At 39.9% G+C, this 18,495-nt stretch overlaps 1 protein-coding gene across 3 annotated transcripts in view; it reads right to left on the bottom strand.

Moving 5' to 3' along the window:
• Positions 1 to 2,914: 2,914 nt before the first annotated feature.
• The window catches only part of SLC44A5 (solute carrier family 44 member 5), a 99,218-nt gene continuing 83,637 nt past the window's right edge, over positions 2,915 to 18,495 (bottom strand). For 2 of the 3 annotated variants that reach the window (XM_075759084.1, XM_075759083.1), the window contains exons 12-22: positions 17,469 to 17,568; positions 15,980 to 16,072; positions 14,952 to 15,039; positions 13,457 to 13,719; positions 12,273 to 12,367; positions 11,615 to 11,718; positions 10,280 to 10,353; positions 8,346 to 8,416; positions 6,892 to 6,980; positions 6,181 to 6,265; positions 3,438 to 4,169 (exon numbers count right to left, since the gene is read on the bottom strand). In XM_075759084.1, coding sequence (XP_075615199.1) covers positions 4,057 to 4,169; positions 6,181 to 6,265; positions 6,892 to 6,980; positions 8,346 to 8,416; positions 10,280 to 10,353; positions 11,615 to 11,718; positions 12,273 to 12,367; positions 13,457 to 13,719; positions 14,952 to 15,039; positions 15,980 to 16,072; positions 17,469 to 17,568 — 1,175 coding nt within the window. In that variant the 3' untranslated portion in view covers positions 3,438 to 4,056. Of the gene's footprint in view, positions 4,170 to 6,180; positions 6,266 to 6,891; positions 6,981 to 8,345; positions 8,417 to 10,279; positions 10,354 to 11,614; positions 11,719 to 12,272; positions 12,368 to 13,456; positions 13,720 to 14,951; positions 15,040 to 15,979; positions 16,073 to 17,468; positions 17,569 to 18,495 lie in introns of all 3 variants that reach the window. The other variant, XM_075759085.1, reaches the window with a different exon arrangement.

Genomic DNA, 18,495 nt, shown 5'->3' with positions numbered 1-18,495 from the left:
ATCAGTTAATTTTAAATAAAGAGAGTATTGTTTTTCCTATCTAGCCTTTTCTGTTTTGTAATCTACATGGTGCGAATAAAGTTCAAAATATAAGCCAGGTAAAATAATAGCCAGTAAGGCACTTTGTCAGAGAGGACACGGCTGTCCAGGCTGAGCAATTGGTCGAAGGGAGACATTCTATGTTACCGAAAACAGTCAGTCTATTCTTCACAATCACTTCTCTGACAACCCATTTGTAGAAGAATACTTACTGACTGTCCCAGAATCAGCTTGACATTGCGTCTGCCAAAATCTTTTTCCTGTTCTACAGCAGAACATACAACAGTAAAATATTTCATACTTTTAAATACTAATGTTTAAAAGACTATTAGGCATCCTTGTAACCCAAGAATCAGCTGCTGAATAGTACTTGGAAAAAACCAAACCCTCAGCATAAGAAATAATCCTATCTTTCTTGTTTGTTTGTTTTGTTTCTGGGGTCACTTTTTAAATTTTTTTTTTTTTTTTTTTTTTTTACAAAATTTGAAGGCTTGACATTAAAACTTTGGTATAAAACATGTAAATGAAAGCCATCCATTACTATGTCGTAGGGATACACAATGAATTCAACCAGAACTAAGCCAAACATGATTGCGTGGATATGATAGCGGGTGTTTTCTACTGTCTCTTGGTTTCTACATTCTGCTTGTTTCAGACCTTCAAAAGAGTTTTCTATTCATGTAAAGGGCCACCCTGCCTTTCCAAAGCTTCTCCCCAGAGAGGAGGCGCCCAGCTGCGGGCCGGGCAGGACCACCACCCGCCGAGCCCTTCGCGAGCGGCAGCATGATGGGCTCCCGCCAAGTTTCCAATTCCAACATCTCCCCTGCTGCACTGGAAGTGCAGAACAACCACCGGCCTTTTGTCACGTTTCTCGCAGGGCTGGCCTGCGCCTCGTGCAACAGGTGGGTGTTTTGTCACCATCTCCCGTGGGCTCAGGAGCAAAGCAGGTATGACATATTTCACCATGTTAGAGATAGCCACATCTTCCACTCTCTGAAGAATGGAATTTTAAATTTTGTACTAAATTGAGCAACAAAGTAAATGTCCAAATCCATAAATGTCACTGCTAGTACCTCCTCTGTGGTGTAAGTCTGTAGACTTTGGCCCACAGGATTAATTAGGAACCATTATAATAAGTTAGTCTCAAAATGTTTTAAGTGATTCTTTCCCATGTAAATACTTGTATTAACTTCTACTTAATTCATTAATAGCATTTTATTTTTAAAAGCCAATTTTAATATTAAATCATTATGATTTATTTATTCACTTTATTGATTATAAAATCTACATGGTATTGCTTTGTATTTTCACAGTTCTCATAACTATATCATTAAGAAAATGGCTTTTAAGTTTTCTTCTCAGAAATGATGATCACTTACATTCTAAATAATTTCACAAAATAGTGAGTGGAACAAATTTATACATATATATATTTTTACTGTATATAAATAATAATACAATTTAAAACTTTCACTTTTAGAAATTCCTTTAGTAAATGCATAGGATTGTTACAAAAGTCTTCTAATCAAATAACTGTATACTATTTCTATTCTGTTTTATTCCTAGTAAACTCTACGGTTACATTCATATGATAAAAAAAGCATGCTGTATTCGGAAATACGTTTTTTCAGTTGAGCTCCCAGTAAGACACTCAAGTCCAGTACAAATATAGATTACTTAATGCAGTTTTTTTAGCTGCAAACTAATCACACAGTAGTATTTAAAGAAAAGAAGAAAAAAAAGAAAAAAAAAGAAATTATTAGCACATGGACTGTAATCAGACCAGCAGCTTTTTTAATCACAGAATAGTGACACATACTCCCGTAAGTTACTGATTTAATTCTCAGAAGAGATTAGAATAATGAGGGGGGTGGGGTGGGGAGTGGGTGTGGGGGGTGTGTGTGTGGGGGGGGGTGTGTGTGTATTGAATGCCATGCACATAGCGAGAAAGGAATGATGACAATGATGAAAAACTTCATCAGTGAAGAGTCTGATTTTTTCTGAGGGTAGGTTTCTCAGCCCTTTCTGAAAGTCAGGTTTACTCTAGGGTATCTCAAGAGGGGTTTTCAAAAACTGAAGGTGCCCACAATCAGTAATGTTTGAAACTATACGCCTTCATTTTACATCGTTTGAGTCCTAAACTGAACCACTCATTTCTGCTTCAGGGGAAAGGGCTACAGTGCCCACTGGATCACAGAGAATGCGTACGAGTACACTATCACTTGCACCTCAGTTCACAGGATTTCAAGATCCTACCGCGCCCATGACTGCAAGCACGTGGGTGGATATCACTTGTGCATCAACATGACCCCAGCCCTGTTGTACGGACAGTATTTCTGCCTCGGTAGTGATTACAATCATCACAAACTGGAGCCCTAAGTTAGACAGCAAGATCACTTTGTGATGTGGATCCTCAGTAAATTTTCCCCAGAAACTTGCATTCAAACCACCTGGAAAAGGATTTGCCTTTCTTTTTGTGACACCAACAGACTCCTGGGGCTAGAAAAGTATTTCCAGGTGCTGAACTCCTGTAACAGATCTGGCAGTGGTATGGCACATGGAAAGCGGACAGTAATGGAATATCTCATTCACTACAGTGGAATTCATGAAAACTGGGGGCAGGCCTCAGTCTGGTTGGGTCCTTGGGCATCCATGAGACTAATAAATGAAAACCTTTTCAGCTCAGCTCATGGCAGTAATAGACTTGAGAAGTACTCCAGTGTAAAGACTTTCCATGAGCAGAACTGTTGCTAATGTCAGTGACAGTTCTACTAACGGGAGGGTCATAAAACCGAACGCAATGTTAATATGCTTTCTACCAATATATTTTTGTACTAATGACTGGGCAAATTTAATAATCAAAAAGCGAACTAAATTTTTTGGACCGTCTTTCAGTAGCTAAATAATTCATCCTGTATCATGAGAAGACTTAAATGTCTTAATACCTTACTGTGTGAGCCACTGAGAGCCTGGAGACCCACAGAAAGAGCACCCCTGGCCCTCAGCGCCCACACAGTCTTTGCGATGTCTCGTTAAGAAGCCCTTCAGAGCTAGGCAGAGGCAATGGCACATATATGGCCAAGACTTTCTTCCAAGGAAAAAAGACTGCATTTGGTTTTCCTTTCAGTGAAGCTCCACTTCCTCATAATGTAGAACACAATCAGAGACTCGTTAGAGACGGGGCGGGGGGGAAATTAACACAAGCGCATCTCTCTTCGACATCAGCTAAAAATGATACATTCACCATCTTGTACCAGATGAAACCTCATTTGTGTGAGCCACAAATCACTTCAAGTGCAGTGGGACCTTCTCTCAGTTATATCATCTTTTAAGCACAACTCACAGAAAACTTCACTGTAAGCAGTATCAACTATAGTCTTCTCTGACTACCTTCTTTGGGACCTGCAGGGTACCATCATTTCTTAAAAGACGCAGTAGTGGATGTGATTAAAATATCACTACATTTTTTTCAGTGTAGGGAATCATTAATGCATGTATAATCACAGTTTAAATAGCTGTGAACCAGCTTGTACAAAAAAATACAATCATAGCACCATATTTACAAATTTAGTACCATCTCCTGGTTAACTAGAGAGTCTCGAACTATCTTTTTATGGCTAATTAGGTTATATGTTAGTGCTTTCAAAAAATTGCCTGAATTTCTTTTACAAATATACACTTATAAAAAGAAACATTATCAAAACTGCCGTCATCTAAGGCAGCAACTTGTGTTACAAAAGTTATTAAAACATCATTATACATTTAAAAAAGCTTCAAATTTACATTTTCCTTTTCATAGGCACTCTATAAACTAAAACGTGGCCTTGTTCTCACAGCTGTTAGTTTAAGCATTTAAACTAGTTAAATGTTACCAATGTTGCTCATTTTTTAGATATAAGCAAAAGGAAAAAAAATCACCCATTAACCAGAAGCATCATTTACAGTTTTTACTTTTGCCTACTTTATACATGTTTTGCTTAAAAGTGACACTGTTTTGATATTGAGGTTTAGTGTATGTTATCCCATTGCCTTCTTAGGGCTTAGTTCCTTCTTCCCTAGAATTCGGTGAAGGCTAGCTGACATGAAGTAGGGTTTTGCTGTAGATCCATCATTTCTTTCCAGGTCTTCACCTGAATTTACACAGCAAAAGCAGCCAAAAGAGCAAACAGCAGTGCAAACACACACACACACACACACACACACACACAGAGAAGTGAAGAAAGGAGAGAGCAAAAGACCCAACATTAAAAAAAAAAAATCTCAATCAAGGCAATTTAGCTGTATTGTTAAGGACGCTATAAAATTTCTGTTTTCTCAAACCAGAAGAGGTTTTACACAAAGCAGAGACACAAACATCCAGCCATTTTTAAATGACAGCAATGTGCTGTTTTTATTCTCTAGTTCTTTCGTTTGGCAGTATAGGTGGAAATTTTCAGAAACACCCATGCCTCCACAAAGCCTGGCATTTTGGCTGTTACTTGCTAGAAAATTTGTCCCGCAGAGAGCTGTGGATTTAAGCACATTTTAAAGCTGGACCCTTTTTCACTGGCTCAGATAAAGCTCTTTCAAAAAACTTGATGCCACAAGTGCTCAATATTCTGTACCATCTCCTGCTGTCCATGACTGAATGGAAGCATGGGAAGCAAAACAATATGATTTTAAAATAATGAGGCAGACATTACTTTTTTCCCTACAGAAGGTCGTGACTGAATCACTGCTCTGGGTTCAGCCCAGTGTTTACGCCATGCAGGAGTCACACACCAGTGAACAATTTCCCACTGATGGGCAATCTGGAGGGGGTGTGCAGTGAAGCACAGTCATTGCAACTGCAACCCTGCAGAGGCAGACAGCTGTGTCTGCAGAACCAAAAAGAGAGAGCTAGTTGTAAGGAATGGCCCAAGAGGTTAGAGGAAGCAAATCTTCATACAGCTCCATGTCAGTATCTAGCATGTGTCTTTGGAATAAATTAAAAAGAAAATCTGTTATTTTTTGAAAAAAAACTTGTTAGTTTGTTCCATTTCCATTTCATTCTAAATGATAGTTGCCATTTATTTATTGTTTAGCTTTTTTCTTGGAGTGTTGTTAGTGCTATGCCTGTCTGTGATCATGTTTGTTTAGAACCAAAGTCCGTAACTCGAGATGAATAGGATGTAGCTCTCAGCTAGACATCAATTTTCAGTATTCTGACTGATTTTGTTCCTGTGATTCTTTAGCAACCCAGTATTTCCAGAGTCAATGCTAACCTCAGTTCCTAGGGAAGCGAGGTTAAGAAGGTGAGTGTCTAAAGGAAAGAAAGAATTTATGATATTGTAAGAGGAGAATCAGTATTACCATGTTTATCTTGCCTCAGTGATCCACTGTGCATATGACAGATCAAGCCTATAACTATTTCAGTATTCCCTTAGAATTGTCAAATAATTCACCAACTGCAAGAACAATCACTGCCATGTAACTTCTATTTGGACCTACCAGAATGACTTCCATTATAGAAAAAAGTGTATCTTTATTTCTTTAATTCAGTAAATCTAGCAAATGGAATGTATTTTGTAGTAAGTACATCTTCTGATAACCATGCCCTAACTTGAGACCAACAGAATTCTTTTGTGATTTGTAGTATTCTCTCACTGGAGACATTGAACAGCAGTCCCTTTGAGATGCTGCCCATGATTGCTTGCCATTGGGGGGGTCCAAGGGACAGCTAGTTTTTAAAATGGTATTTTACACAAATTTGAAGATAATTCAGCATAATACTTTGTTCAGGGCTATTAAGTTGAAATCAAAGGAGTACCTACATACCAAAAATAACTTTGCTATTAACAAGAGGTTTGAATGAATCATTGCTGTACAGGGCTTTTTAGAAAGCACCCAGAAGCAAACTGTTAATAACATCTGAAAAACAAAAGCCAGATATCCCCATGAGCTATATAGCTACCTTTCATTACTTAAACTAATTAAATTTGAATGCTAAGACACTTCTGCACTGCAGAATGCATCAAGGAGCCAGACTGAAAAGTGGAAGCAGTTTGCTTTTCATGCAGTTTACTAGCATGGCACCAGAATTCTGTAAGGAATGGATAAGGTGGTTTTCTACTCCTCCTTCCGTGACTTGCAGGTATTAGTGAAAGAAAACATAGTACTTACAAAAGCAGAGGAAAAGCGTGTCGACACACATTGCATAGACGCTGAAGAACCCGTGTGCAACTAGGTAGGAGCCAATAATGACCGTCTACAAAAAACAAACCACAATAAACCCCAAATTTAGTTTGGCACCAATGTGGCAGTGCTAACACAACTCAGAAGCCTAGTCTGCTAAGCAAATTTGGGGGGATTTAATGACAGCTCTGTAATTCTCTGGAAAGGGATTACAGGTTCAAGACTGTATCCTAACATGCAGTAGCCATTAGTTTTCCAGCTGCCAAACTGGAGCCATTTCAACCCCCAGAGAGAATATATGCCAGGAATATTGTGAACTCCTTCAAGATTATTCTAAGGAACCACTCATCCTGGAGATGTTCTGGAGTCTAGGGAGGCTACAAAAGGACAAAGAGATGCATCACAAGTCCCTTCTATTAGAAGCCACACCGTCATCGGTGCCTCACCACCAGCCTTTGGTGTCCAGGAAGCCTGAGCAAAGCAGATGTGGAACCTAATTTCTCTGAAGGTACAGAGTCACTGCAGTGCCACGTCTGCCTGAAGGATCCAGAGGACTAGAGTGTAGCAGATCAGTCCTCACTTCAGTGGACAGTATGCCACTGAGATGATGACAACAGGAGCTGTTAGCAGACCATGGCCTGAGTAGTCTGAGCACCTCAAACTGCCCTCAGTGTTCAGGAGGTTAGATGGCTGCCTTACCAACAACGGTACCCAGTAGTAATTTAATGTCGGTGCTTCCTGTGCAAAGATTGGTATTCTCTGTGTGAAGAAAAAGAATGCAAGGACACCTGCAAGAAGCACAGAATGTTAGTGATTCCTATGTTAACTCTGATTTCCTAACACCTAAAGAATGGATGAGACAAAACAAACAGACAACAGATCCAAGGATGGTTTAAATAAGAGTTTGTAAACAAGAAATTCCTCAGTACTAATTATCTGTTGGATCTGTATTCTGACAGAAGAGATATGTAAATGGATCAATTACCATAAAGATATTCATGGGCCTAGAAAGACTTTAATGAATTGTTTTGTTTCATCATTCTACTGGATTTAATAGCAAAATTAATAAATAATGATAAACAAGACAATGACATGGGATAACAAAGACCATTGGGTGGATCTTTTCTAAAATAAAAAAGAGAGAAAAATTCTGCTGCTTTAAATTTTATTGCTTGAAGAAATACTTAACAATTTCAGATTGAAAGGAGAAATGGCAGTGCTAGTGACAAGCACACCAATGTTTAGAACAGACCAATGCATCTACAACAGAACTTGCCCAAAGAATATATTCTTGAAGAGGAAGACATGAGTTAATTTCAGTATTTCATGGCTTAAATTTTGGAGAAGATGTTTCAAATCAAATTTGCTACCCTAGTTTGAAAGTCATTCTACAGTAATGACAAAATATTTTAGATCTGTTCTTGGTACTAATTTTCAACTTTTGATTAAAATAAAATTAATTAGTAATCTTTTAAAGTATAAAGAATACAAAATATGGTTATTTTAAAAATAATGTTTTGAAACTGCTGTTACAATTTAGAAAAACCGTAAGGGAATGCTGCCAACTTGAATTGCTGAAAGTGTTTCATTGAAAAAAAAAAATCACTTTTCTGTTACAGAAAAACATGAATAATATATTTACTGATAACTAAGAAAACCCTATAAGGATGTTACAAATAATCTATTTCTTTTACTATAGCTTATAGCAATAATGGGCTTGAATACAGCAGAGCTTCAGGCCCATCTCCTGCAGACCTGCTCCACTTCCTCTTGTATGTATGCTCTCTGCTACCAGGTGAATCTCATTTCCAATTTTGTTCAGTTCTTATGAAAGGAGAACCGATTGTGGATGGCTTATTGGATGAGAATTTGGTTTGATCCAGCTATGATGCTTTGGCTGCAGAAGTCCTTGCGCCAGCAACACATGCAAGAGCAGTAAAAGCAATTATGGAAAAGATGAGGCGAGGGGGAAGGGGGAAAAAAGAAAAAAAAATATTTTAGTTCAGTCTTGCAAATCCTAGAAATACAGGAACAGCTTCCCAAATAGTCAGACCAATGAGAACCCCCAGCTGTTAATTAAGCATATGTGATTATGGCAGGCATACTTGTAGGTACCAGAAAACAGCATTTGGAAAAAAAATCGTTTAGCTTACCTACACCACCAGCAACGAGAATTTTCCCCAGGAATAAAAGAAAGTCTGTAACTTTGTCCAGAACTGCAACTCTGTTCAGCAAAGGACAAATGATACATAATCATCACAAACAAGACATTTGTAGTCTTTCTCCTTAAATCTATGGCTAATTGACAAAGCATGACCCAGAAGCTGTCTTCTGCTGGTTTCACAGGCTGACAACACAGCCACGCAGAAGCACAACACTGAGATGGGCTTTGTTACAGCCGAACCCCATAAGACAAAAAGCACTGAGTCCTTGCCGAGTTAGGCCTTAATGCGGCAGTACTGCTACAGTGCTTGAGGACCGTTTATTGCTCTTGCTGGTTAAAAAAAAAAAACAACAAAAAAACAGAACATAAAAATATTTTCATTTCAGCCTTTCTACTAGGGTCACAGATACGCCAGCTCAGAAGAGGCAAAGTACACCCCAAACAAAAAAGCAATGTTTGTGTGGATTGCTAGTAGGTCTTCTTTTCACTTAGTCCTATCTGGACACATTTCATGACCCCATAACATGCCAAATCTATTATTTTAAGATATCATGGTAAAAGACTAAAGGCAGGAGGCAGGCCTCAAAGCAGGGAGACAATCACAGGTGAATGAATGAAGATAGACAGAAACATTGACAGTAAATCTGCAGACCTCATTAAAAACAACAGCAGGGAGTTTTTGCTTGAAATCCTGCCAGCCTGTCTTATCAGAAACTGCAGGTAAATAATGGGATGGAAAATGAGCTTTGTATCATCAGCCTCTTGACAGCGCTGAACGCTACGGATATAGTAATACACAGCACTGACTACCATGAAAGATAAACATTAAGAAATATTAAAGAGAACAAATCATCATCAACCTGTCAGAATTCAGAATTAGCAAAATACACACACACACACAAAATCTCAGTTTGAAACAATAAAATTATATGCCTGGCTTTTAGCTGTTGCTCTTACTGATTAGGAGCAAAAGCACAAAGGACAGTGAGGGGACGTTCTGACAGGAAACAAAGGCAGCTTCTCTTTCCTGTTGCACAGGCACTACACGGCACGGACAGCGCTGTACCAATACTAACGCACGCTAACAGAGTGAATGCACTCCATTCCCCCATCTCCAATCCCTTCCTCTTCTTTCTTAAACATCGTTTCCGTTTTCCAGCCTCCCCCTCCATTGCTCTCCTCCTTCCAGTCCTTCACTTAATAATTTAAACCACCTAACCAGTTTTACTGTGCCTCTTGCTTTGTAATTAGATTGTCTGCTGTTACGTCAACGTGGCCTGCTCCTGAGTTATTCTCGCATTACTATTTGATCTCACAGCAGTACAGGAAGAGCCAGGAGCAATGAAGACAAGTACTGATGAGAACGGGAGTTTGGCAGCAGTCCTGGTAGTGAGGAAAAGGGCCAGGGAAGTTCCCAGCACCAGGGGAGATCTGGTTATGTTAAAGATACTGGTTTTGAAAGCAAAGTACTCTCTCTTCTTTACTGCCACTCTCTGACACCCCATAAGCTTTCTGGATGAATCTGAAGACTCAGGTCTTTCTGCTTTCCTTTTCACAGTCAGTGAGTGGACCAAAGCTCGAGAAACACGCATAGGGCAGATGATGAGCACCCCATTCCCATATATCTGTAGGTCTCCTCTCAGGGGCTCCATTGGTTCCTTGGAGGCGCTACTACAATCTACTGGCTGCTTATGAATTTAAAAGACCAATCACCACAAAACTGTTAGATTATATCAACTTTGCATGGGTTATTGTGCTGGACAGCCTGCTGTTACGCACTGAGTGTTAGAAGTGAGGGCCCTGTCTGAGGACAGAAGCAGCTTACAATATTTGGAGGAGACATGGGAGAGGAAAGAAGTGTGTCTTCGGAGTGCAATAGCAGGAAACCCTGACATTTCCAAGGACTGGGAGATGGCCCCTTACCTCACCACATTCCGCATGAGCAAAAAGAATGCTTCCTTTGCCGAGGTACAGAAGTTTTTACCATATATGGCAATCTGCAAAATAATAGTAGCTGTTGAGTATTTAAAATAATTAGGATACCTCCTTGTATGCCAGAATCTTACTGCGTTTAATGCGTACTTCTCTCTAATATGTGACCGTGAAACTCAGATGAACATAAAGCACTTCCCCCGGTCACCTGCTACCTCTCAATGCTTCCCACCAGGTTGGGACAGAATATTATCCATCCTACCCCTTCAAATCACCCGGTGATGAGCATGCCACCCCTTTTGATCTTGCAGGCAGTAGACTCAGTTTGCTCAGTAGAGCAAATAAGGTACTTGCTGAGGGATTCTTCTCACTTCGCTAGTCACCTACACTAGATTTATAGCGAGTGGAAAGGAACTTGCAGAGCAGAAGTGAGTTGACCCCTGTAGGTATCTCCTCTGACCTGACGCTGCTCTCACTTAAGAAGAAATCAGCAATATCAGTATCAAAGTCAGTGGATTTACATCAGCATAAAGTAAAGCAGCTAAAGTTATTCAGGAACCATTTCTTCTTCCTGGAATAGTGTCCAAAAGGGTAAGATATACCAGAACAGCTCTTAGTGCAGTCAGTTTACAAACTGTAAACGAGATGATAGTAAAAAAGAATACTTTCTCTTCAAGATGGCATTATTTTGAAACATCAGTTGCATGAGCATGGGTTATAATTACAGCCACCTCCTTTGAGACAACAAGTCCATGACTGTACCATTCAATTGCTGAAATTGCTTCAAGTCAGAACATCCCAGGCTGAAATCTGTGTACGTTTATTTAGGTGAAAACCTGGAATTTCTCTTCTGGATGCTAGAAGGGTTATTTTAGAGAAATATCATTGCTGCTGTTAGCAGAATTTGTGCTTTTAACTTCCAGGAGGAAATACAGATACCTCATGACTTCTAACCTCCTTATTCAAACACCACCTCCAAACAGAAGTGTCATCAACATGCAGTATGAAACAAGCTAATATTCCTGTTGAAATTAGGATTTCAATTGCTGAATCAGGGGGAGTTAACCAGCTATGCCATCCCTTCCCACTTAGTTTGGGGGGGGAGGGAGATGGACAAGGACTGGCATGAAAAGAGCTGAGTTTAGAAGAATTAAAAAAAAAAATCTTACTTTTTCATGGTAGGACCACATGCATTTCCTGAAAACTCCCATGAATCCCATTACTTATTCAGCAGATTCTAGTACTGCTGGCTGTTGACCTACTATTAGTGGCTAGGGTATTTTAGTGTCCCAGATAGGGGAGACCACATGCAGAGACAGCACATACCATGATGTAGGCATTTCTGTTTATAAATTTTAAGAATTTTTCCAAACACCAGAAACAGCATTTGAGGCAGCAGAGTAGAAATCTAGTGAAGGAGTTCTGTGTACCTGAAAAAAAAGGAGAGAGTACATCATACATAGAATTCATGAACAGTCTTCAGAATCATAGAATCATAGAATGGTTTGGGTTGGAAGGGACCTTAAAGATCATCTAGTTCCAACTCCCCTGCTACGGGCAGGGACACCCTCCACTAGACCACGTTGGCCAAAGCCCCATCCAACCTGGCCTTGAACACTGCCAGGGATGGGGCATAGAAACATAGAACATAGAAAGCTATTCAGAAGAAAATCTTAAATTGTGACAAAAGCAGAAACATTATTTCTTTTCTTCCAGATATGGGCTCTCTTTCTCAACCAGATTTAGCTCACTAGCTTTCAGTTAGATCAGATCCACATCCTGTATGAACTTGGCATTAAGTTCCCCAGGACATACACTCAATTTGAGTAAACCAGCACAGATTCACTGGCTTCAAATGGAACTACAATGGCTAAAAATAATGTGGAATTAATCTCTTATCATTGCTGAAAAACATCTTGGGAAAGTAAGGAAGTAATTTACCAAAGGAGGTCTTAATAAACTAGAGCAGATTCATAAATCTCACCTTTCAGTTTGTGATCCAAGTACTCCAGTATTACTCTAATAAGCTGGACAATTGCAAGAATTAAGGCTCCAAATGCCAGCGAACCTGTATGGTATCTAAAACAAAATAAATGACTGTTACACTGTGCATGTGTATATGTACAATTATGTATGTACGTGCATATGTGTGTGTATATATATATAAATAAAATTATAACTGGAGGAAGGTCCACTAGTGGGAATTACATATACTAACAGACCTTCATCCTGATCCACCAGAGAGACAAACAGGATGAAGCCACTGGTGCTGTTGGTGTTTGTGTGAGTGCTCTGCACGTCTGTCAATCTGTGTGGCCAGCTGTGTACGTATGTGTTGTATACATGTATTCGGGTGTGTGAGCCTGCTAGGAATATGTGCTCAGCCTTGTAATTGGTGGGACCTGGCACATGGAGCTGCAGCAGCCATGCTGCTACTGGGCTACAGGATTTAGCCTCCCCCTAACAACTGCATTTCCCTGCTCATACTGGTTTGGGATGGAATAGACTTAGTTTTCTCATAGCAGCTTGCACAGTGCTATGTTTTGGATTTGTGCTGAATACTGTTGATAACACGCTGATGTTTTAGCTATTGCTGAGCAGGGTCAAGGACTTTGCTGCTTCTCACCCTGCCCCGCCAGCGAGCAGGCTGGGGGTGCCCAAGAAGTTGGGAGGGGACATGGCCAGGACAGCTGACCCCAACTGACCAAAGGGATATCCCACACCATATGATGTCGTGCTCAGCAGTAACAGCTGGAGGGAAGGAGGAGGAAAAGGGGCATGTTTGGAGTTATGGAGTTTGTCTTCCCAAGTCACCATCACGCATGATGGAGCCCTGCTGTCCTGGGGATGGCTGAACACCTGCCTGCCGATGGGAAGTGGTGAATGAATTCCTTGTCTTGCTTTGCTTGCACGTGCAGCTTTGCCTTACCTATTAAACTGTCTTTATCTCAGCCCAGAAGTTTTTGCACTTTCACCCTTCCAGTTCTCTCCCCCATCCCGCTGTGGGGGAGTGAGGGAGCGGCTGGGTGGTGTTTAGCTGCCTACCGAGATTAAACCACAATGCTGACTAATAATTTTCGTTTGATATTCTAAGTCCGGCTTCCCTGGATGCAAAAAGAGCACTCGTTGGATACATGACAATGCTCACATCCAGCTCCACAGTCTTACCGTATTGCTCGCCCGAACGAAGAGAAGAGCGGCCACAGTGGAATATCAGCTGGTTTTCGAGAGGCCCAGTAATAAGAGGCAAAGGCACCAGCAAGGGTACACTGACCCAGTGCAATTGCAAAGTTCACCAGCCAGAGAAAAACAAAGGCATTGGCTAACTGGAAGATGAAGATGTACTTATGGTACAGGCTTTCTCCTCCATAAAAAGCAAAAGTACACTGAGCACCCGGACACAATTTAGTCACATTGGTTGTGTTGAAAGTCTGTATAGAAAGAAAAATAAACACCACAATGATAAGCAATGAATTCTGGGTACACAGTCTCCGAAGTTTAGCAGTTTAATAAGAATAACATAATTCTGCTTGATGCTTCATTAGCTCATTCAACACTGCACTCCAATACTATGTAACCTGTTTACATATTTAAGGATTCATATTAATGTCTTATGCAGGCCTTAACTTTAAACTATGCATGTTCATCACATGCCTAAAACCTACAAAAGTGGAATTTGAATTTCGGACATCTACTTTTAAAATACATAAACACTTCAGTTTCATCAAAGAAAACCTGCTCACATAAATAAAAAAATCCCACAATGATTTGAAAAACAGAGGCCAAATCTGCAGTTTAGGTAAATCATCACAGTTGAATTGATCTCAAGTGAGCTATGCCATTTTATACAAGCTGTGGGTGTGGTCACAACTTCCCTTACCTATCTCAGAGTATTAAAACATGAGTAGTGTTTACATTGAATTACTTTTCCCTGTTTTTATTGTTCATTTCATGTATTTGCTCAGTTTGGGCATGAAATAAAGCCAGTCAGTTTCTAATCCCTTTCTTTTTTAGTGTTCAGACATCAGCAGTGTGGGGAATTGTTTGGGATATACATAACCACAGCAGTACATTGGAATTTAAACACCTGAAAATAACCCTGATATAGCATTTGATAAATATTTCTAGTTTTCAAAAAATACTTAACCTCAACCCCACAGTCAAGTTAAAACATTTGACTGAAGACAAAATAATTTTTTTTTAAAAAAAAAAAAGGCAAATATTTTTGGAGCTTCATAAAGGTCATTGCTGTGCCAAAAGAAGCTAAGCCTCTGCTTCAAAACATGCCTGGTCCTTGGGCAGGTCTGAGGCACAGCTTTCAAAGTCTTCCATTGCCTTTTGAGGACCACAAAATAGAATCCTCATGTATTCAAGAACATCTTTTCAAATAAACCTGTACTTCTGTGTCTTCTGTTCTCAACCTGTAAATTAGGACGGTTAATATTTACCTGCCTCATAGGACAGTTTAGCAGAAAAATTAGTTTATGTCTGTAAATTGTTTTGAACAAAGAAGTGTTATCTGAACACTAAGTACTATTTTCAGATTTGACATGAGGAATCACTACTTTAAATATGCACATTTTCCACTAGCATTGCATTTAAAAGTGATTAAGAAATGCAATTAGTATAGCATTCACTATAGGTAAATATTTGTTACACTTACCTCTGGATCACAAGTCATGTTTGCGTACTTGCACAGTGTTTGATTAGCCATTACTTTATACACAGGTTCTCCTGATGTAGCCAGAAAACTGAATGAAATATTTTAAGGAGGAATCACAGAACTATAGACTTTGAGCAACTTAGGATTCTGCAGTGGGTAACCACTAGCTCTAAAGAACTTGTGCAGATAACGGAAAAACTGTTCTTGCTGTGCAGAGACACATATGGAGGGTTGATACACAAGACTGAATACTCATTAGAGAACTAAGGCAAACTCCATCCTGGAGCTGTAATAACCCCTGAGCGGAATTGGCAAGGGGAATAATCTTCAAAGTTGACTCAGTCTCTCCTGCACATACACATTTGATAAGGCAGATTATGCAGTACTTCTCTGACAGTTTGTGTTCTGGTAGATGTAGACACAGAGCACAAGGATAAATTAACATTGTCCTGAACAGCAATAACGGACCCTCTTCGCATGCGAAAGAACAATGTGATTTCAAAAAGCAATTTTCCCCTTTCTGATACCTTGCCAAACCCTCGCTGTTCCGACAAGAAACAGATAGTGGTTGCTGTTAGAGAGGACTCAGTGCACCGTATGTTCTCTCACTCCTTTCCTACACTTTTCTGAACAAAACACACCTGGAGCCCACCCCATCCCCTGCTATCTAAGAGACCACTAACAAGAGGCCTACAGAACATGCACCACGTTAAAGGCCACATTCACTCTTTGCTGAGGGCCCTTTTTTATCCCTTAAAGTCAACCTTATGTAGTACACAAGGCCTGGTATGATCTGTCAGCCTTGGCATGAATTTTAGTCCGGTTCTTTTTAATGAAATTAAATTCACTGTCCGATTTGTACATTGCATGTAAATGTGCAATGAGGAAGAGTGTATCAGTGCAGCAAGCGCTAAGTGACCAAATAGCCCTCTTAACACTGGTTTGGTTAAGGTGAAACAGCAGACAATTTTCTGGTCTTGCAGACCAGAAGCCTGTTCCTCCAGAGAGGTACACGGACAGAAGGATACACAGCTGTCACAGCCCAGTAGGAAATACAAATTGCAATGAGTATGAAGGTGACGATTGGGTAGAACAATGTAGACATTATATAGCCAATAGCCCTGTGAAAGAAAGAAAACATATCAGTAAGCTACAACAATTTAAGAAACAAGCTTTTTATCAGTCCTCTTCTAGCATCATCCTTTTTACTTTGAGCTACTTGTTGATAGTGGTAGCATAATCTAGTGCTGGGATCTCAGAATACTGCACGTTTGTTCGTCAAATGTCTTCCCATCTTCACTTTGTCGTTTCTACCTCTCCGCTTTTATCAACAGCACTACAGTCAACTTTATCAATTTGCCATGTTCAAGCCTGTTTTCTGCTTTCTCCTTCTCTATTACTACTTCACAGATCCAGCTCTTTCCAGGTCACAAATCCATTTCAATCACCTCTCCTTGCTGACCACTGCAGACGTTACCCTTTATTTCCTTGCCCCACTCTGCTCAGCTCTTGTGCTCTTCCTTCAGCTCCTACACACCTGAAACTACTTCTAACTACTTTGTATTTGAGGACTCTGTTCCCAGCCCCTTTCCTCCTGAAGTATTATTTTTGGGGCAGGGACATTCAACTTGCCTTTGTAATGCCAGGACATGCTAACGCCTTCCTGTGACTACGTGACTTTCCTTGCACGTGCCACAAATGAGTGGTGCTCGCCTTTGGCTATTGGCAGGCAGAAGGAGTAACAGCTTTTCACTGTTGACAGCTTAGAGAGCTCCTTTTAACATCAACATGTTTTAGAGGCTAACATTCTACTAATACTTCTTGTGGCTAGAATGCGACGAGTGAGCAGGAACTTAAGGACGCCAGTTCCTACTCTGCCAGGGACGATTCCTCTGTAAGACAGCAAGCTGACACAGCCCCTCTGGGTAAAGTGGCTGCAGCCATCTCGGAGGCGAACACCTCCAGCTGGGTATCTCACTGGGTGTGATTTCAGAGAGCATGTGTTTTGTTCACTGAAACTACAGGTTCTCTTTGCACTCCTGTCATCTACCTCTTGCTGTTACTCTAAATTTTCTTTCCAGTGACTCTGTAAGCTTATGACAAGCCTTTTTGTCTCTTATTATTTCCTATAGTATTTCTCCTATGACATGTGGCACTTCTGATGCTATTTGTTTCATAGGAGACAATTTCCAGAATGTAGGAGGAAACAAATTTATTCAGTTACTGCTGCTAAACCAGTAAGTGCTGGGGGGGATGCAAGGGAACTGTCATGTACAACCAAGAGGTTAAGAGCAGCACATCAATTTCTGTCTCAGTCTAGAGATGTAAAAGTCCATTAAGAGTGACACAGGAGGGGACAACCTTATGCTGTCTGACAAATAATCACAACATGTTAGCAGTGTTCAGCAGTGAATCTCCAGCTTTCTGCCCTTGGTAGTGCAAGATGAAGCTCAAGAAGAGTGTACCCTAGAGACCATTTAATAAAATTCAAATTATATTAAAATCAGACAAACATACCTACTACCTTCCTTCAAGAGTGCAATAGCAATCCGTATCCGATTCCTTAGGAAGATCAGCATCAGTATGATTATAACCTCAACAACACAAAGTATTATCACTGTAAACAAACAAAGTTAGATTTATCAGGAATAGAACCAATACGCTGCATCTCTAATTTTTCCCCCCCTTGTATTTTACAGTATTGTTCATGAACTCTATAAAATTCTCTACTAGAGCAGTTCTCTCTTTCTCTCACTGCACCTGCCAATCTTCAATCCCATTTCATAGTTTTGTAAGTTCCAGTATAGGGAAATTCCACACGCAGAGAGTTATTCAGAATGTGTAGGACTCTGACATTAGCATTTGTAATTTTAGAAGAAAAAAGGAACATATCATTCTCAGACAAAGATAATAATTTACCAAAATGTGACTGTAGTATTTGGCCTTAGATACAGTTCACACTTAACAAATTCTACTTTTCATAAACTACCATTTTGCATCTTTATACTCCAGTGCTGCTAATTCGTAGTATTTAGATACAACAAAATAAATAAAAAGGAGGTGAAGAGTGCATTTTTCTGATATATATCATTCTAACCTTTAGATGTACTTACATCAATAGGTTTGTTTCAGTATTAAACTGGAATGCGCTCCTTTCACCTCATTTGAGTAAAAAAAAAAAATAAGACGAGGCTAAGATAGGACAGTTTTGGAAAAATTATTTTCACCTTCCAGTTGTGCTGCTGTTATCATACAAACTTGCTCTGAGGTCAGAGAGCTGACAGCATCATGTCTCAGAACATTTCCTCTCCTGGTTATGAGCAGTGTTTGAATCATAACCCAGATGTGGTTTAAAGAGTCTGCTTCAGTCTGATTTCTATTTGTATCAGTTCAAAACCTACTTCTGCAGTAGAAAGTAAAAAAATTCTATGGACTTCATCTAGAGGAGACAGAGTCTTTAATGCCTGAAGAACATCTCCTCTAACTCTGAGACATATCCATTAATTCTGGCTTCAGACAGACATTTAAACCAGCCCAGCAGTTG

Source organism: Balearica regulorum, chromosome 8 (genome assembly GCF_011004875.1).
Source record: "Balearica regulorum gibbericeps isolate bBalReg1 chromosome 8, bBalReg1.pri, whole genome shotgun sequence".
NCBI classification, from domain to species: domain Eukaryota; kingdom Metazoa; phylum Chordata; class Aves; order Gruiformes; family Gruidae; genus Balearica; species Balearica regulorum.
Note: the sequence above shows the minus strand (reverse complement) of the source record. Positions and strands in the feature narration are given on the sequence as shown.